Below are 24,581 nucleotides of genomic sequence, written 5' to 3'. Positions count from 1 at the left end.
CGGTTCACTTCCTTTTCCGAAGTCGCCCGAAATTGGCTCATGAGGAAACTTTGGGCGACTTCGGGAAAAAAAAGTGATCCGAGTGCCATCCTGCCGGCGATTTCGATTTCAGCCGGCGAGAGGCAGCACAGGGAGATTAGTCGCCCCGAAGAAGAGGCGATTTATCGCCGGGCCACTAAATCTCCCTGGATCTGAGCGAGTGTCTCTGCCCTAACAATCTGAGAAATTTTATTTTTTTCCTTCTTGGGGAAAAACAAAGGCAATAACTGGTCACAAACAATGATGCGCAACACTGGTATTTGATTTGCACTCCATCAAGCACACACAATACTGCCCTAATCACTAAATGGCTGATTCTCCACGAAGAAGGTTAGTAGAACAATATAAATCGAACATACAGTAGTACTTAAAAGGATCCGGTCATGGGAAAACATGTTTTTTTCAAAAGCATCAGTTAATAGTGCTGCTTCAGCAGAATTCTGCACTGAAATCCAATTCTCAAAAGAGCAAACAGATTTTTTTTTTATATTCAATTTTGAAATCTGACATGGGGCTAGGCATATTGTCAGTTTCCCAGCTGCCCCCAGTCATGTGACTTGTGCCTGCACTTTAGGATAGAACTACTTGCTGGCAGGCGGTTATCTCTCCTACTTAATGTAACTGAATCAGTCTCAGTGGGACTTGGCTTTTACTAACCAAGTGTTGTTAGATCTACCAGAGGCGCTGTGCAATTACTCATTCCCAGAAGATGATAGACTCCCTATTTAGCTCTCCTGCTCACCAAGAAACAAAACACTTCTCAATAAACATCTGAAATACGAGTGGATTGGAGAGTGTTTTTTATCCCTTTTTAAAAGTCTGACCAACGATATGTATTCCCTCTCATATTCCCTTGCCTATTCTGCTTGACCAGCTGTTATCTTGTGTTAGGGAGCTGCTATCCGGTTACCTTCCCATTGTTCTTTTGTTTGGCTGCTGGGGGGAAGAGGGAAGGGGGTGATATCAATCCAACTTGCAGTACAGCAGTAAAGAGTGACTGAAGTTTATCAGAGCACAAGTCACATGACTTGGGGCAGCTGTAAATTGACAATATGTCTAGCCCCATGTCAGATTTCAAAATTGAATATAAAAAAATCTGTTTGCTCTTTTGAAAAATGGATTTCAGTGCAGAACTCTGCTGGAGGAGCACTATTAACTGATGTGTTTTGAAAAAAACACGTTTTCCCATGACAGTATTCCTTTAAGCCCAATGTTTCTGACCATCGAAAACAGATTATTTAATTACTAATCCTAAATATAGTTGTTGCTCTTCATACAACGCCGTCCCCCCACAGCACCACCCTTACTTCGGGCCAGGTTATTTCTCTTGAAAAATGTGCAAAAAAAAATCTACATTAATTTGGTTAAGTATATTAGAACGCTGCCCTATTTACAAAGGCAGCTTTAGCTTAGATAATCACTGTAATTTATAATGTATTCAAAAACGAACACCGAAATCCAAACTGCCATTTAGCAGCAGTAGTAGTATAAAGGTTTCAGAAAGTCCTGTTAAAACATATAAACGATCTGGACTGGAACCTTTTGCATATCGGGACAGTCAGGAGCCCTTTGCTTGTTTTGGGATAAAAAGCAACTTTTGCACAGAGGATATAAAGACCCATTTGGGGAATATCAATAGGAATATAGAAAATGAATGGGGTGGTGGAAGGAAATCACCCAGGGGCGTAACTATAGAGGAAGCAGACCCTGCGGTTGCAGGGGGGCCCAGGAGTGTAAGGGGCCCAGTGAGACCCTAATTAATTAGCAATTTTAATATATCTTGGTAAAATAGGCCAACTTATAAATATTTTGGGGCCCTAAATTGAATTTGCTATGGGGCCCAGTAACAACTAGTTACGCCACTGAAATCACCAGTGACATTCACAAGTCACAGACATTCTCCACAATGTTACCGTCCAATTGATTCAGGTTTTGCTGAGCCCATTTCGCTCGCTACAGAACGAATGCAAACAATGGGCGAGAACGGTGCGAAGTTGCCTTTTTGGGGCCTTTTCCCACATATGGTCAAGCAGAATAGGCAAGGGAATCGGAGAGGGAATACATATCATTGGTCAGACTTTTAAAAAGGGATAAAAAACACTCTAAAATCAGTTCGTATTTCAGATGTTTGCTGGGAAGCGTTTAGTTTCTCGGTGAGCAGGAGAGCTAAATAGGGAGTCTATCGTCTTCTGGGAATGAGTAATTGCACATGCGCCTCTGGGAGCAAACCTTTCCATTAGCCAGATACCGCAATAGGCAACCTCCTCGGGGAACCAATCCTCAAGGACACGGAGCTGTAAGCAAGCTCAGACTATCATAGCACCAGGACAGAGCATTCACTGAACTCCTTGGAAAGCTAGGGTGTAAGCCCCTCAACCAAATTACCAGTTGGAAAACTAGATTTGAACTTGGGCCTCTATCTTCCGAGACACCCACCATTTGTGCGGCCAGCTTCCCTTCCAATGTGAAGAACACCTGCTTAGTATGGCTCTCCGTTGTAGATGAGCGGATAAAACTGCAAATGCACTCTTCTGAACATCCAACATGGCAGCCTCAACTCCTAGTAAACTATGAGAAGAACAGATAAAACACTCATGGCAATTTGCTGGGTTTTCATAGAATTACAGTATGAAACCTCCACAAGTTAGAAATGCTGAACGTTATGTTTTTGGGCCTCTGTACCAGGTCATGGTTACCAAAGCGGAGAAAGATCTCTCTCCAAAAATGCCTTCAGGAGCTCTCCGTCTTCTCTTCTGTGTGAATGATGATGACGACCCCTTGCGTCAGCTTCTCAGCAGCAGCCACTGAGCACGTGCAGTGTCACAGGCACACACACACACAAAAGACGCCAACAAGATCCAAGATGGAGGTTGCTGGGGGCAACTGGGAAGGCCAGGATCATTACTGTTATAGGGCTGCTGAGCCTATGGGTTGGTATAGTATATAAAACATTGCATTAACATTCTGCAAAGAGTTATTAATGCGTTGGGGCCTTATGTTATGTAGATTTCATAAGAGGAATAACAGACCATTAATATAAATAATAATAATTTGCCAAAAAAAAGGAAAATAAAATTGCTAATGTTGCTTATTGTACTCCTTTGTCTTCTATTTGTCGTTTTTATTTTATTTTAAATATGAGCCCCCATCCGTTTGCTTTCATAGGCAGAACTAGTAAGACATTTCGTAAAAAAAAAAAATGGATTTATATGTCAGTGGTAGTAAAAAGCTCTGATATCATTTCACTTTACCTGCTGGCTGAAACCATTCTGAAACCATAGGCATTGGAGGTACCGAGCGACATGAAGTGCAATGGCTCTGCCTTGCATTTTAAAGGAGATTATTATTATTTTATCAGTCAAATTCTACAGCGACTATCCAAAAACTTCTTTCATTTTGTTAATTCATAACAAAATAGCTTCTTTGTGGAGGTGCGTTGAAAGGACAGACAGGTATAAAACAAAAATAAACTGTATATTTGTAATTCATCAATGCCTGAATACAGTTCTTGGTACAAATGGTTGACGCCACATACATGTTTTTTTTTTTGTTTTTTTTTTTTAGTATTACATAGAAACGGTGCCAAAAAGGTCAGTTCTGATAAATTAAAACGGCTAATTTTTTCTTTTTCCTCTCAATCTTGTGCAAAATAGATCCCTCGGCTACTGGTTTTAAAAAACAAAAACAAAAACAAGAAACCAAAAACTTCATCACTTCTGAAGCTCTTTCTTGGTGTGTTCTTATGGTTTTGGAAGAAATTTCATCCGACCGGAGAGTTTAATCCCCGTAATTTGAGCGACGTTTGATAACTTTCAGCGGTGGGAATGAAAATTAATGGAAGGTTCTGTTACAATACTTAAATCTGACGGCGTCATTGCCTCAATTTCATACGGCATCAAACGTTCCTGAACAGAACACGGACATACAATGTCCGACACGCACCCTCGCGTCTTTCTTTTCAGCCAATCAAGCTCTGCCATTCCAGTACTAAGACATCAGTGGAAAAAACGTAGGAAGAATTGGAATAGAGAGGGTGTTGCTAGAAATAAGGTTTCTGTGGGAAGCATGTCGATGAGCAGTAAAGGTAAAGTTATATTCTGGATGCCTGTTCTGGAATTTCACCTTCAAGTCAAGGCTGTGCCAGTTCATATGAGGTTTGTGAAGATTTCCAACAGCATCAGGAGCTCTTAAGAATGCAGTGTGCTACCGGGTTTTTTTTATTCACCATATTTACTCTGTATCCCTAACGAGTGCTACTAAACAACAGACTCACGGCCGTTCCAAAAAAAAAAAAAAAAAATTAAAAAAAAAAAATACATTGCCAACAACTAGACTTTAGTCTTTTTTTTTTTAAATTATGTACATTAGACCATGGGCGCCAAACGCTGCGGCGGCAGTAGACTTATTTGAAAAAGAGGCGCTCCTCGCCTTTGAAGCGTTTCTTCCGAGGCGCCACAAATTCATCGTCCGAGTCCCCGCTGGCTGCCGTCTCCTCTCTGTAGTTCGTTTTAGCAAATTTCTGATCCCGGTAAATGTTCAGGAGCAACTCCTCGAAATAGGCCTCCAGTTTGATACCGGCGCTAGCCACTTCCGAATCAGGCTGGGGAAGGGAAAAACAGGATCGGTTAACAGTGTGGAGTCCTGAATAAGTGCATGTTTATACTAACCTTATACAGAAACCCCTATACAGTTAAAAGTCAAAAATAGAACGGATATGGGGGTTTCACCCTAGAGGTGGCAATTACCAGTGACTATTTCAGTTTTGTAATGGGAAGTAATTCGCTTTTTTTGCCACAAAGGAAGGCCTGATTCAAAATAGGTTTCCTCCCACACTCTCATAACATACGGCCAGGTTAACAGACTCCTAATAAACCCTAATGCAACAGGGACCATAGATTGCAAGCTCCTCTGGGGCAGGGACTGGCATAAATGGTTTATAATTTCCGTGGAGTGCTGCAGAATATGTTGGCAATATTTAAATAAAGGAAAATGGTCAGCTTGATGACTGTTTTTGTATTAAAAATAAGAAGGTATTCTTGGCTGTTAGGGTGTACACAAGTACTGGACATTTATGAAAGCTCATGTGAACAAAACTGAATTAGTAGGCACTGGATAATTTATAATGTTTGGAAATCTTCGTTCTCACCTCATTAAACTCTAAGCAATTTTTAAAAATCAGACGGACGTCGCCGACAAACTCCTCTGGGCGTGTGTAGTGGGGAGCGCCGTTAAACTGGAGTTTCCTTTTAATGGCTGACAAATCCATAGGCTTTTTAATGATTCTGTAGTAGTCAGGCACCTGAAGCAAACAAAAAACACCACGTAAGTGATAATATGTTAAAGCGCCCATTAGACTTGAAAACCCGTGCCTTTAAAAATCCCCAAAAAAATAAAATAAATAAATATGTATATATATATATATATGTATATATATATATATATATATATATATGTATATGTATATATATATATATATATATGTATATATATATATATATATATATATATATATATATGTATATATGTATATATATATATATATATATATATATATATATATATATATATATATATATATATATGTGTATATATATATATGTGTATATATATATATGTGTATATATATATGTGTATATATATATATATGTGTATGTATATGTATATATGTATATATATGTATGTATATGTATGTATATGTATGTATATGTATGTATATGTATGTATATGTATATGTATGTATATGTATATGTATGTATATGTATATGTATGTATATGTATGTATATGTATATGTATGTATATGTATATGTATGTATATGTATATATGTGTATATGTATATGTATATATGTGTATATGTATATGTATATGTGTATATATATATATATATATATATATATATATATATATATATATATATATATATATATATATATATATATATATATATATATATATATATATATATATATATATATATATATATATATATATATATATATATTTATATATATATATATATATATATAGTTCAAGAGGACCCGCACTCCTTGGTTAGTGAACCAAAAATTTCTTTATTTTTCAAGCTTGTGCATCCAACGTTTGGACCCACATTAGGGCCTTTATCAAGTGGGTCCGCTTGAACTTTATATAAATACTTTGACCCTGCACCCACGTTTATGGAAGACTGGTTCAGAGTGCAAGCGTCTGATTCAGGTGTTTATATCCCTTTTAAAAAAAAAAATAATAATAATATATATATATATATATATATATATATATAATACACAAAAGCCATGAATATCCTGTAAATTATATCCTTATAAACGGTGAGTTCTGATGTCATCAGTTATAAACGGTGAGTTCTGATGTCATTTCTGTCACATGACTCATTGAAATTTGTGTATTATAATAAATAAAGTACCCCCAGTTGTAAAATATGAGGATATTAGAAGTTACCTCGAAGTTCCATGACCTGTATAAAAACACTCGGCCTTTCGGCCTCGTGTTTTTATATGGTCATGAAACTCCTCGGTAACTTATAATATCCCTATATTTTACAAAAGGGGGTACTTTATTCACTATATATATTATTATTTATTTTTTTTTAAAAGGGATATAAATGATCCCTCAGACTGGAGGAAACCATAGTAGTCGGTCTTGGTGCCCCACCATTTAAATCACGTCACATGCTACAGTTGTGCTCTACAATAACTGTACTGTGTGAAGGTTTATAAACCAGAATGTCACCAAACTTCACTGTCCAAAGGGAAGAAATAGAGGGGGAGTTTTATATACTTACAGTCAAAGGAACAGGCTCCTGGAAGGCCAAGCTCATCTCGTGGCAGAAGAGATACAAAAGAATCCGCTCACACTTCTGCAGAGGTAAGAGTAAGAGGTGATGGGTCAACAATGGGGTAACGGGCTGATAAAACATCAATAACCCAACTCTTTGCAGGTGTCCCCAAAGATTCTGGGGTTTGGAACGCAGGGAAATCTGTAGCCCCCACAGAGTAATCGCTCCAAGAGTAGAGAAAGACTGAACAGAAAGGAGCCATGAGAAGGTCAACAATTACATATAACTAGAATATAAACATTATACGAACTCTCTGATCAATCGGTGTCATGCTCTGGGCTCCTCCTAATTTCCTTTGCTCTGCCAGGGATGGGTCATCACAGTCATACTCCACTTCTGGTCTGGATAGGTCTCGGCAAAAGGTGCAAATCCACTCACCACTAAGGAAGGAAGGCGAAAACATTAAGACTTTTTAGAGCACACCTCTTCTATACACTTTGCATGTGCGATACCCAGCCCTTCGTTAGGGTCTTCCTCTCTCGCTCTATCCTCCTCTCTCTTTGCGGCCGATTCAACACTATAGTGAAGTATATTGCCATGAATCTACGTGACAACCTCTGCATAGTATAACGTTAATGGATATAATGACTAAAGTGACATTTGCAGATTACTGAAAATAAAGTCAATATGGCATGTGCAAAGTTGCAGCCACCCTGTAAATACGTATGAACAACTCCTTTGGCAGAAAGAGATTTCAAACTAACCAAGGGTCTGTTTTTGGATTTTACTGCCCCTTTTTGTTACAACTCTTCACACAAGTATTGTAGGTAGTTCATCTTCCATCTTCTACCCCATTTTGCAAATGCTTCAGACAGTTGGAGCTGCTATTTTTTATTTTATTGTACAGCTTTCCTTAGCTTGGTAACAATCAACTAATTCCACCTCGGAGAGAGCTGCTTGCGTGAGTGCAAGGCTGCTGATGAGAAATAGAGCAAGCACACAAATGGAGCGAGTCAGAAGGTTTCGGGGATCTGTCTTCACACGAATTAAAGGCTTAAGTGGTAATAAAGTAACTGGAGGGGGTTCCCAAGCATGTGCCATATTCAGTTTTGTAATTATTTTCCTGCTGGATATTATTTGAGGAAATTAATTATATATATGGTGTATGCCTTGTTGCTGCCTGCTTCTCTGCATTGCTGATACTATTTAGGACAGAATGTAGCTACTACAAACCCAGTTATTGTGCCTCGTGCAGCGGTTTCCTTTTCCTCTTCTAACCATGCAAGACTGTGTAATCTGCTCTGAGGCCATTTTGTTCTTTTAACAGATAAATATATTACTGTCCTACTCTGGAAGTACTGCTGCTGTACAATGCTAAGCCAATATGGAAGCCATCAGAGACAGTTTCCACTCCATTCAGTACCTGGGAAAGTTTATCAGTGTAGGCACATGGCACGAGAGGTGGAAAACTTTGGGACATTTCTCACAACAAAGCAGCTCCCCTCCATTCTGACACACGGCACACCAGTCTTCATTGGGATCGTCCTCCTTCCCACCCTCAGACGCTCGGCTCTGGGGCATCCATTCATTGCTTCCGTCTCGTGTGAGGTGCCTGTCTCCTGTGCTATCAGGAGCATCTCGTCGGGAGCCCGCGTCGGATTTGGATCTGCGATTACCATTGCTGTCGAGTAACATGGATGTGAGGATGCTTCCAGGATACTCTGCCTGAAACAACAATAACCACCACGGTGTGGGCAATGTAGACAGAACATAAAATAAAGCAGAACGGACAGCATTTATGTCTTGATATCATACAGGCCAAGCTGTGGCCACCATGAGAATAATATATACATGGCAACTGTGGTTAAACATTTAGCAGGGACCCTTACATTTCGAGGTTGAGATCGATGTCGGTTCTCCTGCTTGACCACAACCACAGGGTACTCAAAGTTCTCTGGAGTGTTGTCTGACTTGATTCTGATAGGCTCAAGTCTAACCACAGGCATTTTATGTGTTGAGTCAGCACCGCCTGTTGGTTTGCTGGAGGAGCCAGAGCTGGAGAGGGAAAAAAATTGCACTTTAAGAAAGCGCTGCCTTCTTTTTTTTTTCACAACACATATTTACTTAAAGGAACTGTTTTGTATAAAATAAAAAAACTGGGTAAATAGAATAGTATATGCAAAATAAAAAATGTTTCTAATATAGTTAGTTAGCCAAAAATGTAATGTATAAAGGCTGGAGTGACTGGATGTCTGACATAATAGCCAGAACATTACTTCCTGCTTTGCAGCTCCCTTGGTTTCCACTGATTGGTTGCAAGGCAGTAACCAATCAGTGACTTGAGGGGGGACATGGGTCATAACTGTTGCTTTTGAATCTGAGCTGAATCATGAGGATCAATTACAAACTCACTGAACAGTTATGTCCCATGTGGCTCCCCTTATAGTCACTGACTAACTCAGAGTTAGAGAGCGGAAAAGCAGGTAGTAGTGTTCTGGCTATTATGTTACACATCCAGTCAGTCCAGCCTTTATACATTACATTTTTGGCTAACTATTTTAGAAACATTTTTTATTTTGCACAGCAACCCAGTTTATATTTTTACACTGAACTGTTCCTTTAAGGACACTTTTCTAAAACAAATATATAAAGAATAAAACATTATCTACAGCTTCTGTTGGCTTCCTAATTTATAAACGTCACTTCTAGGCCATGCCCCTGCCTGTCAGAGTCTATTAGTCGAAGGAGTCTTTGCGGGCAAAATGCTTAAAGGTAATGATGCCTGTCTTAAAGGGAGCTTTAAGAATACAAACGGCTGATTTCATGGCTGTATGAAGCAATGTCGTTTCCCAAAGGGTTTAGTAGAAACACTCAGCAGAAGACTGAATAAAACTATATAGTAAGAGGACCATTAAAGATTTAAAAGTAATTGTTTTCCTATAGGGTCAGAGCACATAGGCAGATTTGGGGAGATTTGTAGCCTTTTCTTTGCAGCGACTAATCTCCCGAAACTGCCTCCGTCACCGTCGATTTACATTTTAGCCAGCGGGAAGGCAGTTCTGGGAAATAAGTCGCCCCAATGAAGAGGACATTTGTTGCCGGGCGACTAATCTCCCCGAATATGCCTGTGTGCCCTGACCCTTAAAGAAAAGTCACCTTTACTGCTATGAAATGTTACCTTTCTCTGCTTCCGATACTAGAGGCGCTTGATGTGCGTATTGGTGGGTGAACTCCAGCCATGGATCCTACGATAGAAAACGTTTGTATAAACAGGACAGATCTGGGCTTTCAGTGGCCTGTGTGAACCAGCTGGCAAACTGTCATATAGCAAAATAAGTACCTAATGGTGAGGGTACAGAGGAATTAGGTGACTGAACAGTTCGATGAGACAACATCCTGTAGTGGTTGGCATTATCCAGATTTGCATCCTTCCTAATCAAAGTGTCCAGTAAAACATTAGCGGTGCTGTCAATCTGGAAGAGAATGGAAGACGGGGCGTTGGTTATGGGCATGTATGATCAGATGGACTATAAAAACTCCCAAAAGGATTTCATTTTCAGTTAAATATTGCAATAAACAAATACATTTTTATGCCCTGCCCAGTGAAAGCTGTACTTACGTCAGGAATAGGCGGGAGGTTGAACGAGTTGGCAGCGGAGGTAACCAAGTCGATCACTGGAGAAGACATTCCCTTGCCATCGCTCCCTGCGACACTGGTGATCGTAGGACTAGATGGAGTGGCGGTGTTGCTACTGGTCGCAGAATGGGCCGCCGTTGGGCTTCCAGAAACCTGCCACTGTTGGGTATAACGATAAACAAAATGGAGCAATCGACATTCTATGTTGTTATAAATGAACACAATCCTAACTTAACGGCTTACCTGTTTCATGCCATGATGGGGCATAAAAGTGACTCTGATTGGAGGATGCCCAACGGGCCCTGGTCTCCTCGGCATGTTCTGACTGTGCTGCATGTTCTGACTGTGCTGCATGTTCTGACTGTGCTGCATGTTCTGACTGTGCTGCATGTTCTGACTGTGCTGCATGTTCTGACTGTGCTGCATGTTCTGACTGTGCTGCATGTTCTGAAGATCCACTGCATTCGGAACGTTGTGAGGGTAGCGCATGGGCTGATTGGGCATCACCATACCATTCGGCCTCGGGTTCATATTCTGAACATTCACAAAACGTTGCATCTAGCGAGAGGAAACCAATGCACTTTAAGGGGACCCATCACCCAGGCATAAAAAAACTGTATAATAAAAGTCCTTTTCAAATTAATCATGAAATCTAAATTCTTTTTTTTTTTTAATACCAACATCCAGAAATTTCATAAATGCATGGAAAAATCTCAGCTGGGGATGCACCAAATCCACTATTTTGGATTCGGCCAAAAAGTCATGGAATTTCCCTCACCGCCCCTAATTTGCATATGCAAATTAGGATTCGGTTTGGCCTTGCACAAGGATTCGACCGAATCCAAATCCTGCTGAAAAAGGCCAAATCCTGAACCAAATCCTGGATTTGGTGCATCCCTACTTTCCGTTCTGCACTTACTTGATGTCTCTGCCCTCCTCGCATTCCCCCCTCCCTCCATCAGCATCTTATTGTGTAACTAGCGCGTGGGCTTTGGGACCAGGTCCCCCATTCTGGTGCATAAACAAGATTTTGGGATTCTACAAAGCTTGCCTTAATAACCGTGTTTATAATATGGCTACTGCCTGCGCAATGTAGCTGTAAATTCCCAGACTGAACGGAAAAAGATATATATAATTTAAATAGCCTAAGTAAAGTTTATTTTGCTTGTATGATATGATAAAATAGGATGTGGAATGATTTATTAAAGTGACAGGTCCCCTTTAAATTAGCCGGCTATGATCGTTCATAATAAAAATAAAGTGTTGGATTGACCCTACAACTGCCCCTGTGAGACTTCTGCAAAAACATCACATGTAACGGATATTTGCTGTCATTAAAAGACAAGCCAGTTCCAATAAAGAGAAAAGAAGGGGGGGGGGAGAAATACCTGGTTAGGAGGCTGTTGGTGCTGCATGGGGACTCTGGGATTATTAAGGACCATTGGCTGTGGAGGTACGGAGGGATTAGGCAGCCCCACTGGACCTGGCCGTCGCTGTGCTTGCTGCCGCTGGGCCATAATCTGCTGGTGCATGTGCTGGATTCGGAGCTGTGCCAAGCTGATTTGGGTGGGGAATTTGGACAGCTGGTTGCCTGGTTTGGTTCCCTGAGTATTCTGAACTTCCATAGGAGTCGTTTGCTGAGAGGGGTCACCCTCTTCAATGACCAGAGAACCTGATTGAGACAGGAGCATGGCAGAGTTAAGGACTTAAAGAGAGTGGGATGTTCACAGTACTACTATATAAGCTGCCATCTATTTTATCTTGGCCTTGCCATATGGATTGGGTGACCAAATGCTGTAACCTTGTTATGAGCTAAGGGGGCCCAGCCTGAAGGCCAATTAGGGGGAGATTTGGGGTGAGTGTTTATTAGTGTCCTGGGTACCCCTGGAACTATAGCAGAGTGAATGTTACCCAATGTTTCTATATATATATATATATATATATGTAACCTTGTTATGAACTAAGGGGGCCCAGTCTGAAGGTCAGTTAGGGGGAGATTTGGGGTGAGTGCTTATTTGTGCCCTGGGTACCCCTGGAACTATAGCAGGGTGACTGTTACCCCAATGTTTCTATATATCTGTAACCTTGTTATGAGCTAAGGGGGCCCAGTCTGAAGGCCAGTTAGGGGGAGATTTGGGGTGAGTGTTTATTTGTGTCCTGGGTACCCCTGGAACTATAGCAGAGTGAATGTTACCCAATGTTTCTATATATCTGTAACCTTGTTATGAGCTAAGGGGGCCCAGTCTGAAGGTCAGTTAGGGGGAGATTTGGGGTGAGTGCTTATTTGTACCCTGGGTACCCCTGGAACTATAGCAGGGTGACTGTTACCCCAATGTTTCTATATATCTGTAACCTTGTTATGAGCTAAGGGGGCCCAGCCTGAAGGTCAGTTAGGGGGAGATTTGGGGTGAGTGCTTATTTGTACCCTGGGTACCCCTGGAACTATAGCAGGGTGACTGTTACCCCAATGTTTCTATATATCTGTAACCTTGTTATGAGCTAAGGGGGCCCAGCCTGAAGGTCAGTTAGGGGGAGATTTGGGGTGAGTGCTTATTTGTACCCTGGGTACCCCTGGAACTATAGCAGGGTGACACCCCAATGTTTCTATATACTGTATCTGTAACCTTGTTCTGAGCTAAGGGGGTCCAGCCTGAAGGCCAATTAGGGGGAGATTTGGGGTGAGTGCTTATTTGTACCCTGGGTACCCCATAAACTATAGCAGGGTGACTGTTACCCCAATGTTTCTATATATCTGTAACCTTGTTATGAGCTAAGGGGGCCCAGCCTGAAGGCCAGTTAGGGGGAGATTTGGGGTGTGTGCTTGTGTCCTGGGTACCACTGGAACTATAGCAGGGTGACTGTTAGCCCAATGTTTCCGCATGTTGACGGAAAGAACATAGAAACGTGCGCCTTATAAACGGTATGTTTTAGCAGGTATTAAAAAACAAAAAAATAAATAAAAAGATATAAAGGATGAAGAAGACTTTTACCTAGGTTAAATATATTCTGAGCCCACGAATTGGCATCACAGTGAAACTGAACAGTGTTGGTTACTGGAGTGACATCACACCTGGCCCGCAGCAAGTGCCTTAAGCGATAAGTGATCTGTAACGGATTAAAAAGGAATAAATTATTAAACATCGTCCTTAATTCAGAACAAGGCCGTTTCCGCTTCTCATTAAATATTTAGGCATTCTAGCAACAAGCATGATCGGTTTCTATGCGGTGCCCTGAAAAGTTACAGCAATTAAAAACATTTTTCACACTGTGACCTTATAGCTTGCTAATAAATGACTTTCCGCCCCTAAAAATCACTAGTGGGTAATAGAAGGGGCCCCTCCTTTGCAATTAAACCTTAATTGGCACAATACAGACCAAATAACATTCAATAGGTTTTATACAACTCAAGAACCATCTTTCTTGGAAACATCTTTTCCTGGAAAGAACCTAATTGTAAAAGTCTATGGCCTCCTTTACACTTGTTCACGTTTAAAGGGAAAACATGGCAAAACATCCATTTCTCAAAAGAGCAAACAGACTTTTTTATATTCAATTTTGAAATCTGACATGGGGCTAGACATTTTGTCAATTTCCCAGCTGCCCCTGATCATGTGACTTGTGCCTGCACTTTAGGAGAGAAATGCTTTCTGGCAGGCTGCTGTTTTTCCTTCTCAATGTAACTGAATGTGTCTCAGTGGGACATGGGTTTTTACTATTGAGTGCTGTTCTTAGATCTACCAGGCAGCTGTTATCTTGTTTTAGGGAGCTGCTATCTGGTTACCTTCCCACTGTTCTTTTGTTTGGCTGCTGGGGGGGAAAAGGGAGGGGGTGATATCACTCCAACTTGCAGTACAGCAGTAAAGAGTGATTGAAGCTTAGCAAAGCACAAGTCACATGACCAGGGGCAGCTGGGAAATTGACAATATGTCTAGCCCCATGTCAGATTTCAAAACTGAATATAAAAAAATCTGTTTGCTCTTTTGAGAAATGGATTTCAGTGCAATATTCTGCTGGGGCAGCACTATTAACTGATTCATTTTGAAAAATTTTTTTTTTCACATGACAGCATCCCTTTAAAGGTGAGAGAAAATGCTGACTTGTGTAGAGCAGCAGTGTCCTTACTTTACTAATGCAAGGTCTACTTTTAATGATGTCCCATTAGGATCTACTTTCATAAAACATTGTTAGCATTCTGTTCCATGGAAAATTAAATATTGATTTGTTATATTTAACAAACAACTATATTTTTCACTTGCAGCAAATAAACAATGCGAACAGTTAAAAAATAAAAATAAAATCCTTGCCAATTAATGGACTTCTAACTAACACATACCTCCCAACATTTTGGAAATAAAAATAGGGATCTTTTTTGACCACGCCCATTTTTGTGGCACACCCCCTAATTACCATGTTCTTTTACAAAAATTTTCAGGTTATGAAAGTTTGAACACATTTCTCTGTTTTTTTTTCCCGTTATTACAGTTTTGCTAATGAAGGTGAATTGCCCTTTAAGCTGTGAGTCTAATTTTTCCCAAGTGAACATTGTTACAATTACTTATTTGCTTATCTGAAATTGTTACAAAAGTTTCCAAGTTTCCTGGTGGCTGTTCTGGGCTCTCTGACAAAAGCCAATTAAGTTAGAAACTTTGTTTCTTTTTCTGGCTGGCTGTTCAGTGCAGAGAAAAAAAGGACTTTCCAGTACAAACGAGGGACTGCGGGTTGAGCTGTCAAAAGAGGGACTGTCCCTAAAAAACGGGACAGTTGGGAGGTATGCTAACAGGTCAGTTTTCCTAACTAACCAGGAGTAGGCCCTACTGCCTGTCTCACCGAAAACAGAGAACATTTGGAAAACAAACCTTCCCAAGCCACAAACCCTCCTCTTCTTCGGGCGACTAATCTCCCCGAACTGCCTTTCCGCCGGCTAGAATGTAAATGGGGATGGCGCTTGGGGAGCTTCATTTTCCAAAGTCACCCCACGAGGAAACTTCAGGCGACTTCAGAAAATGAAGCGATCTGAGTGGCATCCCGCCGGCGATTTACATTCTAGCCAGCGGGAGGCAGTTCTGGGAGATTATTCACAACAAAGAAGAGGGGATTTATCCCATGACGACTAATCTCCCCGAATCACAGAGTGTGTCTCTGCCCTACCCTAGGTCTACTGGTAGATCCTGATCTACCTTTTGGACACCCCTGGTGTAGAGTCCGGCCTGGATTTGTGGAAAGGCCACAAAGGGCGGCAGGATTTCTGGGAGGAGGCATGCTGCCCAACCACATCCACATTGGGGATGCGCAGGAGATACAATAATTTTTAAAAAAAAAATTCCTGTGCTCCAATCCCCATTGCTCTGGTCCCGATGATGAAAATTTGCATGAATAAACGTACGTCTGCTTGGAGACGTAACATGTAGCTGACATCACATACACAGAGTTTATTTACTTTGCACCTCTGCTATTTACTTATCACAAACGTCATTTCCATTAATGAGCGATTATCTTCACACGTTACTTCAAAGCTGCCTGAATATTCAGCACAGGTTTATTATCTGGCAGCGCGTGAAGCAAACACAAGACGCAGAAGGCTTTTCAGAATAAACAAGCCTGTCCTGAGCACAGCTGGTGCCTTTTTTCTCCTCCCCATTAGACGGGGCCTTAAAGAGAAGCCGAATGCACCGCAGGCTGTAACTTACTAAGCGCTTGCTGTAAAGTAAAGCTGTGCTGTTGCCGCTGTTAACTGCCCATTTGGAGAAATAAACCACGTGCTCCAGCTGCTTGGAGAAACCGTCGACTTCGTGTTGCTGTTTCAGAAGCTTCATGCGCCGATCCTTAGCCAAAGCCTGTGGGAGAAAGAGGAAACGGACTGTGAGCAAGGGGCAAAGAAGTAACCAACCCAAATACAGTACATGATGTGCATTACGAGAATTAAATACGTTTTTTTTATTGTAAGCTTAGCTTCTGAGCAGCAGCAGACCAGAGCACACTGTGCAGCATGTGCAGTACCACTGACACACAAAAGATGGCCTCATAAGATCCAAAATGGTATGTTAATATGTATCTTTTTCTCCACTCAACAGTTGAAGTTTGAACTATAGTACCATACAATTTTAAATAATCCTATGATCTGTGTTTGGAAGTAATAAAAATTGAAAAATCGAGTTAAAGATGTGTTATATTTGACAATATAAATCATAAAAATAATAATAAAGATTCTAACCAAGCTAAATTACATATAATGTATGGTCAGCTAAATGTTGTGATTTATGTCTACTCGAATGTTTTAAGATTAATACAATTTGATATGTCATATATATATTTGACTGTTATATATACAAATGAAAAAGATTTCTTTTTTCCAATAAAAATTATTGTAACCATAAGATCCAAAATGGAGATTTGTTGGGGGGAACTGTGAAGGCCCAGATCATTATGTTATATGGCTGCTGCACCTCTGGGCTGGTAAAAATAAGTACAGGTATTGGACCTGGGGCTTTCTGGATAACGGATCTTTCCATAATTTGGATCTTCATACCTTAAATCTACTAGAAAATCATGTAAACATTAAATAAACCAAATAGGCTGGTTTTGCGTCCAGTTAGGATTAATTACCGTATATCTTAGTTGGGATCAAGTACAAGCTACGGTTTTATTATTACAGAGAAAAAGGAAATAGTTTTTAAACATTTGGATAAAATGGAGTATAAGGGCGACTGTAATTCGAAGCTTTCTGGCATGGGAAAAAAACATTTTTTTCAAAATAAATCAGTTAATCGTGCTGCTCCAGCAGAATTCTGCACTGAAATCCGTTTCTCAAAAGAGCAAACAGATTTTTTTATATTCAATTTTGAAATCTGACATGGGGCTAGACATATTGTCAATTTCCCTGCTGCCCCAAGTCATGTGACTTGTGCTCTGATAAACTTCAAATCACTGCTGTACTGCAAGTTGGAGTGATATCACCCCCCTTTCCCCTCCCAGCAGCCAAACAAAAGAACAATGGGAAGGTAACCAAATAACAGCTCCCTAACACAAGATAACAGCTGCCTGGTAGATCTAAGAACAACACTCAATAGTAAAAACCCATGTCTCACTGAGACACATTCAGTTACATTGAGAAGGAAAAACAACAGCCTGCCAGAAAGCATTTCTCTCCTAAAGTGCAGGCACAAGTCACATGACATGGGGCAGCTGGGAAATTGACAAAATGTCTAGCCCCATGTCAGACTTCAAAATTGAATATAAAAAAAATCTGTCTGCTCTTTTGAGAATTTCAGCAGCACTATTAACTGATTCATTTTGAATTTTTTTTCCCCATGACAGTATCCCTTTAAAGTGCAAGGCTTTAAGAGACACAATATTAATACTTTATATTGGTTCATAACAAATGACAATCTAATGGGCCGATGGGTTCTACAGAGGCCTCTGCAAGGATAACAAAAGCCAGGTTTAATCGTTTATTTGAACAATGTAGTTTCAAAATGTTCAGCAGAGAGTTATTATTATTAGCCATAAATATTTTAGCGTGTCCAGTAATGCAGCATCGGGAGGCCGCTCATTAACCGTAACACCGCACTGGAGACAATTTATCCAGTAAATCCATAACAAGAGGCATTTAATCTTGCCCGTCCATCGGGAAGAATTTGATTCTGTCCAGTAATACATTACACTTATATACTCGTACAACTGCCAGCCACAATGGAAGGATTTTGCACAATTTTAAGCAAAATAAATTAAAAGGGAAAATGTCAAGACAATCAGAATAGTTTGCATCGCATTGTTAAATTTCCATAAGTTTGCTCATAGTCTGTACAGAGAGATCCCATAAAACTATGGCAGCATAGGTATTCCCTGTACTAAGCACAATTCAGCAGGAACAGCCCCTAAGTTTGCTCATCATCTGTACAGAGAGATCCCATAAAACTATGGCAGCATAGGTATAAGCACAATTCAGCAGGAACAGCTTAGTTTGTTCATAGTCTGTACAGAGAGATCCTATAAAACAATGGCAGCATAGGTATTCCTCTGTACTAAGCACAATTCAGCAGGAACAGCCCCCTAAGTTTGCTCATAGTCTGTACAGAGAGATCCCATAAAACTATGGCAGCATAGGTATTCCTCTGTACTAAGCACAATTCAGCAGGAACAGTCCCTAAGTTTGCTCATAGTCTGTACAGAGAGATCCTTTAAAACAATGGCAGCATAGGTATTCCTCTGTACTATGCAGAATTCAGCAGGAACAGCCCCCTAAGTTTGCTCATAGTCTGTACAGAGAGAGCCCATAAAACTATGGCAGCATAGGTATTCCTCTGTACCAAGCACAATTCAGCAGGAACAGCCCCCTAAGTTTGCTCATAGTCTGTACAGAGAGATCCCATAAAACTATGGCAGAATAGGTATTCCCCTGTACTAAGCACAATTCAGCAGGAACAGCCCCCTAAGTTTGCTCATAGTCTGTACAGAGAGATCCCATAAAACTATGGCAGAATAGGTATTCCCCTGTACTAAGCACAATTCAGCAGGAACAGCCCCCTAAGTTTGCTCATAGTCTGTACAGAGAGATCCCATAAAACTATGACAGCATAGGTATTCCCCTGTACTAAGCACAATTCAGCAGGAACAGTCCCTAAGTTTGCTCATAGTCTGTACAGAGAGATCCCATAAAACTATGGCAGAATAGGTATTCCCCTGTACTAAGCACAATTCAGCAGGAACAGCCCCCTAAGTTTGCTCATAGTCTGTACAGAGAGATCCCATAAAACTATGGCAGAATAGGTATTCCCCTGTACTAAGCACAATTCAGCAGGAACAGCCCCCTAAGTTTGCTCATAGTCTGTACAGAGAGATCCCATAAAACTATGACAGCATAGGTATTCCCCTGTACTAAGCACAATTCAGCAGGAACAGTCCCTAAGTTTGCTCATAGTCTGTACAGAGAGATCCCATAAAACTATGGCAGTCTCCATCTACATGGGCACCCTGACTTCTCTACGTAGGAAGAGCAAGTCTCCATTGATGTTACACATACAGAGAGTGATTTATTTAAAACTTATATACAGTGATTGGATTTTTTTTTTCAGTGGCATAAATTAGAATTCATCAATAATTCCAGCTGTATGCGTATGAAAGCACACATACTGAAACAGGAGAGACTAATACATTTTATGTATTTGTGGTAAAAAGATGCAGTTACTAGTCAGGCTGCCCATGTAGATGGAGACTTGTTCTCCTTATGCATAAAAGCCAGGGTTCCCATGTAGATTAAATCTTGCTCTTCCGACGTATAGCATTCAGGGTGCTCATGTAGATGGAGTCTTGTTCTTCCTACGTATAGAAGTCTAGATGCCCTTGTATATGGAGTCCGGCTCTTCTTACGTATAGAAGTCAGGGTGCCCTTGTAGATGGAGACTTGTTCTCTTTATGCATATAAGTCAGGGTGCCCATGTAGATGGAGTGGTGTTCTTCCTACTCATAGAAGTCAGGGTGCCCATGTAGATGGAGACTTGCTCTTCCTACTCATAGAAGTCAGGGTGCCCATGTAGATGGAGACTTGCTCTTTCTACGCATATAATTCAGGGTGCCCATGTAGATGGAGACTTGCTCTTCCTACGCATATAATTCAGGGTGCCCATGTAGATGGAGACTTGTTCTCCTTATGCATATAATTCAGGGTGCCCATGTAGATGGAGTCGTGTTCTTCCTACTCATAGAAGTCAAGGTGCCCATGTAGATGGAGACTTGCTCTACCTACGCATATAATTGAGGGTGCCCATGTAGACAGATACTTGTTCTCCTTACACATAAAAGTCACGATGTCCTTGTTGATGGAGACTCTCCTCCTACACATAGAAGTCAGGCTGCCCATGTAGATAGAGTCTTGTTCTCCTTACACATAGAAGTCAGGGTGCCCATGTAGATGGAGGCTCGCTGTTCCCAGACATAGATATCACATTCCAATATTGATGGAGGCTTGTTCTTCATAAAATTACACAAAATGCAAGTCAAGCTGCCAATTCACTCATGTGCATTGTGTGGTTTGCAGATGGATGGCATATGTTGTATAGATATTGCTGTTGCCGATAGGCACCAGGAGGCTTTTCTATAGAGGAACCAACTGTGATTGAATGGAACTGCAACAGTTCCCTCAAGCGGAGTAATTAACATAATTATGGCCAAAGAGCACAAGCATGTTACTATATCTACACTTTAACATGCCGGCACCCCCTGCTTCATCCAGAGGACAAATTATACATTACAGCATTAACACAAGAGCTTCATATGAATTCCATGAGCAAGTTAATGGCACTTAAAGCAAGTGGGTCACTTATGAAGACAATTCATAATTCCTGCCATTCCAACATAATCAGAATTACAGTCTTACAGAGCAAGAGCTCCATTAATATTGAGAAATCTATTATTGTGATGAAAGTCGCACGAAAAATGTTTAGCCTCCACTCCAATAATAGCTGCCTTGATGAACATCCCATAATTGCTTCCATGGGTGATCAAGATGGATCCTGATGGGTAAAGCTTTAACTGGATGTAAGAATAGAACAGTTCTTATTCCTTCCATTTGAACGCTCCTTTATCGCTGACCATGGGTCAAACCGAGAGGAATAAACTGGAAGAGGACCGCCTATGGAGTCGAATTCTCGCCAATATTCAAGCTGGCCACACGCAGCCGCTTGTCTGGTGAGGTCACAAAACAAATGGATCTTTGCCTGATTTGTCCATCTATTTGTTGTGCCAAATTGGGCAGATTCGATTGTTTGGCAATTAACAACTGGATCACGAAGGAGGCCGCAGATTTGGCAGCATAAATTGGCTAATAAAATAAATAATAGATAGTAAAATCTAATAACAGGCATGTCTCATGTGCACTGTACCTTGAACCCACTTGATTAACTTTAGGGAGCTGCACATTGGAGATTTGAGTCTACCGGCGGGAGATTATGGGGGAAATTTACTAAATGACGAAGCGGCTAACGCCTGCGAAAAATCTACAGCGCGAAATCATTTCGGCACTTCTCCGATTTACTAACAGTCGCTGGCATAATTTCGCTAGTGAAGTAGATAGACTCTGGCGCAACTTCGCACTCTATGGCTCTGGCGAAAGAGCGGTACTACGCAAATTCATTAAGTTTTTGATTTTACTGAACGTTACCTCTATCACCAGGCTTGCCTTCGCCACCTCAGACCAGGCAAAGTGCAATGGAGTAGATAGAACTTACTTGAAAGTTAGTTGAAAAATTTTCCAAGTCCCAAAAAAACGCTGGCGTCTGTTCCTTTTTTCAGGGTAATAGCCTGCAAAAGTGCGTAATTTTTCTTTAGGGTACCCGGCTTCCCCCCTACATTTCCTTACATATGGCACATAAACTATACTGTGGGCTCATGTGTAGGGCAATATAACAACATATTTTATTTTATTAAGGTTCCCTGGCCTTATGTAGTGTAATGTATTTGCTGCAACATATACGTCCATTGTACTTTAACTGCACGATGTATGCAAATTAGCCAACGCTAGCGCAACTTCAAACTGCTGATTGTATTATCGCTAGCGCAACTTCGCAAGCGTTCGGTACCCTGTGCGCAACTTCGGATCTTCGTGAATTAGCTTTGTCTAGGCCAATTTACACCTTGTGAAGTGTTGCGATGTGCGCGAAGCCAGCGCTGGCGGATTTTCGGAGTTAAGTAAATTTACCCCTATGCCTACATCAGCTTCTCCATTATGCTAAGAAGGCAATACTCCTAACTTGGAAAGCCACGGAAGCACCGACTCTGAGCTTCTGGATAAAATTAATAGACACTCTTCCTAACAGAAATTAACATATCGAGCACGGGGACGTCCAAAAAAATTTGGCCGATGCACAAACCGGTACAGTAAACCGAGAATAAGATTCATTGTTTTAGTGCGTCATATGAGAATGTGTAACGGGAATACCCATCTTTCTTCTCTTCTTGCTTATACTTCTTTCAATCCAGCATAAAAGGAAAAAGATAATAAAGAAAATCTTTAAAAAAACTTAAAAAAAAAAAAACTTAAGGGAGCTGAGCTCCCCTACCTTAACAAAGGTGAAAAGGATTAGTGCCAAGTCTAAAGGAAAGTGCATTATTAACCCTTCCAATCCCTGTCCAGAGATAACAGAGATGAAAACAAGGGCCAAGATTTGCATTACCTCCAGTTGATGCAGTAAGGCTTTGCCTTTTTTGTTGATCTCTACCATTAGCGTAAAAACAGCAACTTTAATATCCTGCTCCACCTGCTTCTGGTTCTGATTAACTTCGAGGATTCTAAAGGAGATAAAAATAAAAATAAACAATGACAGGTTCTTTTTTTTTTTTTTTTAACTGGCACACAGTCCATCATTGCGGGTGTAGACCCCAGAGTGCTGCGTCAGTGGTTCAAGGGCTTGAAGATAAGCAATGGAAAACGTTGGTGTTAAGTGAACGTATCCATCAGCTCAGGAAGCGAAAGACTGCAATGCAGCAGAGGGTAATGTAATTGCCAGAAGACACAATCTGCATACAAAGTGAGCTGGTACCAACAGAATGGGGGGGGGGGAAAAACGACGCCATAAGAACGGGCTTCTTTTTGCAGTTTAAAGCGGCTTTCTGTGCGTTCGTATAACTTACCGGTTTTGGATTTGGTCTCCTGTAAATTTAATGTACTTGTTCTTCTCCATCAATTTTGCAATCAATGTGTCGATTATGACTTTCTGGCTCTGAAATGCTTCTTCTATAAACTGATACCTGGAAAAAAGAAAAAAACAAAACAAAACGTTATAAATAAAAGTGCGCAAACTGCAGAGCGAGCAACGGAGCAACTACCAAAGGGAATTGGCTAAAAGCGACCAATTGTAAGGGGAACAATGGGCAGTCTGTGCTAATGACTTAATGGATGTGCAAGAATAGTGGTGGGGCCGATAAGATTCTGCAATGGGATTTACCATTTAAAAGGGGCAAATATACTCCCTTTAGCACAATGAAGAGGCCTTGTGTGAAACATCATTAAAGGGGTTGTACACCTTTAAAATAAACTTTTAGTATGATGTAGAGGGTGATATTCTGAGCCAGTTTGCGATTGGTTTTCATTTCTTGCTATTTGTGTTATTAAAGGAAAACTATACCCCCTCAAACAGTGTAGGTCTCTATAAAAAGATATTGCATAAAACAGCTCATGTGTAAAACCCTTCTTCATGTAAATAAACCATTTTCATATTAATATACATTTTTAGTATGTAGTATGTGCCATTGGGTAATCATAAATAGAAAACTGCCATTTTAAAAAACAAGGGCCGCCCCCCTGGGATCGTACGATTCACGGTGCACACAAAAACTATACGTTAGGTCACATGAGCCAATTAACAGAGTTCTGTCTTTTGCTTCCACACTTCTTCCTGTTACAGTTAGAGCTGCAGTATTTCTGGTCAGGTGATCTCTTCCTGTTAGTTAGAGCTGCAGTTTTTCTGGTCAGGTGATCTCTTCCTGTTACAGTTAGAGCTGCAGTATTTCTGGTCAGGTGATCTCTGAGGCAGCACACAGATCACCACAAAATGGTGGTTCAAGGCACGAGATATAAAAGGGCAATATTTACTTAAATATATATACCAGTTTGATAAGATTCTTTAGATATTGATATTTGTTGCTCAAGTATTCATGTTGGGGGTATAGTTTCCTTTAAGCTTTTTATTCAGCAGCTCTCCAGTTTGCAATTTCAACAATCAGGCTAGCAACCATGCATTGATTTGAATAAGAGAGTGGAATATGAATAGGAGAGACCTGAATAGAAAGACGAATAATAAAAAGTAGCAACAACAACAAATTTATAGCCTTACAGAGCATTTGTGTTTAGATGGGGTCAGTGACCCCCATTTGGAAGCTGGAAAAGAAGACTGCAGCAATTAATTCTAAAACTACAAAAAAAGAAAAAGTGACGGCCAATTGAAATACTGCTTAGAGTAAGCCATTCTATAATATTCTAAAAATTAATTTAACTTAAAATCAAACTGCATCTTTAAAATAGGTAAAAGTTTTTTTGTTAAAAGAAGAGTAACATCAAAAAATAAGTGTTTTAAAGTAATACAAACATAATGCACCAGTAAAACTGCTATGTTTGCTTCAG

General features: G+C 40.5%; 1 protein-coding gene across 4 annotated transcripts in view; it reads right to left on the bottom strand.

Annotated features, from left to right (window-relative positions):
- Positions 1 to 3,494: 3,494 nt before the first annotated feature.
- The window catches only part of trim24.L (tripartite motif containing 24 L homeolog), a 52,015-nt gene continuing 30,928 nt past the window's right edge, over positions 3,495 to 24,581 (bottom strand). For 2 of the 4 annotated variants that reach the window (XM_018240874.2, XM_018240875.2), the window contains exons 5-19: positions 23,093 to 23,209; positions 22,636 to 22,750; positions 16,156 to 16,302; positions 13,459 to 13,573; positions 11,857 to 12,140; positions 10,712 to 11,026; positions 10,451 to 10,627; positions 10,172 to 10,304; positions 10,010 to 10,076; positions 8,721 to 8,886; positions 8,255 to 8,556; positions 7,142 to 7,271; positions 6,838 to 6,912; positions 5,186 to 5,338; positions 3,495 to 4,639 (exon numbers count right to left, since the gene is read on the bottom strand). In XM_018240874.2, the coding sequence (XP_018096363.1) occupies positions 4,442 to 4,639; positions 5,186 to 5,338; positions 6,838 to 6,912; positions 7,142 to 7,271; positions 8,255 to 8,556; positions 8,721 to 8,886; positions 10,010 to 10,076; positions 10,172 to 10,304; positions 10,451 to 10,627; positions 10,712 to 11,026; positions 11,857 to 12,140; positions 13,459 to 13,573; positions 16,156 to 16,302; positions 22,636 to 22,750; positions 23,093 to 23,209 (2,494 nt within the window). In that variant the 3' untranslated portion in view covers positions 3,495 to 4,441. The remainder of the gene's footprint in view (positions 4,640 to 5,185; positions 5,339 to 6,837; positions 6,913 to 7,141; positions 7,272 to 8,254; positions 8,557 to 8,720; positions 8,887 to 10,009; positions 10,077 to 10,171; positions 10,305 to 10,450; positions 10,628 to 10,711; positions 11,027 to 11,856; positions 12,141 to 13,458; positions 13,574 to 16,155; positions 16,303 to 22,635; positions 22,751 to 23,092; positions 23,210 to 24,581) is intronic. The other 2 variants (XM_041585902.1, XM_041585903.1) reach the window with 2 other exon arrangements.

Source organism: Xenopus laevis, chromosome 3L, assembly GCF_017654675.1.
Source record: "Xenopus laevis strain J_2021 chromosome 3L, Xenopus_laevis_v10.1, whole genome shotgun sequence".
NCBI classification, from domain to species: Eukaryota; Metazoa; Chordata; class Amphibia; order Anura; family Pipidae; genus Xenopus; species Xenopus laevis.
This window is presented reverse-complemented; position numbering and strand designations above follow the sequence as displayed.